Source organism: Rhincodon typus, chromosome 15, assembly GCF_021869965.1.
Source record: "Rhincodon typus isolate 14 chromosome 15, sRhiTyp1.1, whole genome shotgun sequence".
Lineage (NCBI taxonomy): Eukaryota > Metazoa > Chordata > Chondrichthyes > Orectolobiformes > Rhincodontidae > Rhincodon > Rhincodon typus.
Window position 1 is genome coordinate 3,577,730 of NC_063346.1, and position 965 is coordinate 3,578,694.

A 965-nucleotide genomic window follows, 5' to 3' on the forward strand; every position below is an offset into this window, starting at 1 on the left:
GGAGGGTTGAGGGTGGAGGGTGGAGGTTTGAATGTGGAGGGTTGAGTGTGGAGGGTTGAGGGTGGAGGGTGGAGGGTTAAGGGTGTGAACCAACAATTGCCTTCCTCGAAAGGCAAAATCTTTCTCTGTTTTGAAGTCAGAGGGCGATCGATACTTGATTGAGAAAAGTGATGAAAGATTATTAGGGATGTGCGGCCATGTTGAGTTGAGATTAAAATCAGATCAGCCACTGAATGGGGGAGCAGGCTGAATGGGCTGAGCGGTCTACTCAACTCATGGAGGCAGCGGTAGAGGTTAGTTTGGGCCCAGAATGAGACCTGGCAGTATGGGCAGCGGCTGCATTGGCAATGTAGGCCCAGAGCAGACTCATGGTGATGTGGGCCCAGATCAGCCTCATGGTGACGTAGGCCCAAATCAGACTCATGGCAATGTGGGCCCAGATTAGATTCACGGCGATGTAGGCCTAAATCAGACTCATGGCAATGTGGGCCCAGATCAGACTCACGGCGACGTAGGCCTAAATCAGACTCATGGCGATGTAGGCCCAGATCAGACTCATGGCGATGTGGGCCCAGATCAGACTCATGGCGATGTGGGCCCAGAGCAGACTCATGGCAATGTGGGCCCAGATCAGACTCATGGCAATGTGGGCCCAAATCAGACTCATGGCGATGTAGGCCCAAATCAGACTCATGGCAACGTAGGCCCAGAGCAGACTCATGGCGATGCGGGCCCAGAGCAGACTCATGGCGATGTGGGCCCAGATCAGATTCATGGCGATGTGGGCCCAGATCAGACTCATGGCGGTGTGGGCCCAGATCAGACTCATGGCGGTGTGGGCCCAGAGCAGACTCATGGCGATGTGGGCCCAGAGCAGACTCATGGTGGTGTGGCCCAGAGCAGACTCATGGCGATGTGGGCCCAGAGCAGACTCATGGCGATGTGGGCCCAGAGCAGACTCATGG

General features: G+C 55.6%; 1 protein-coding gene across 1 annotated transcript in view; it reads right to left on the bottom strand.

Annotated features, from left to right (window-relative positions):
• Positions 1–517: 517 nt before the first annotated feature.
• ca7 (carbonic anhydrase VII) overlaps positions 518–965 on the bottom strand; it is a 67,156-nt gene continuing 66,708 nt past the window's right edge. Inside the window, exon 8 of the mRNA XM_048605946.1 lies at positions 518–958. Within this exon, the coding sequence (XP_048461903.1) occupies positions 518–958 (441 nt within the window). The remainder of the gene's footprint in view (positions 959–965) is intronic.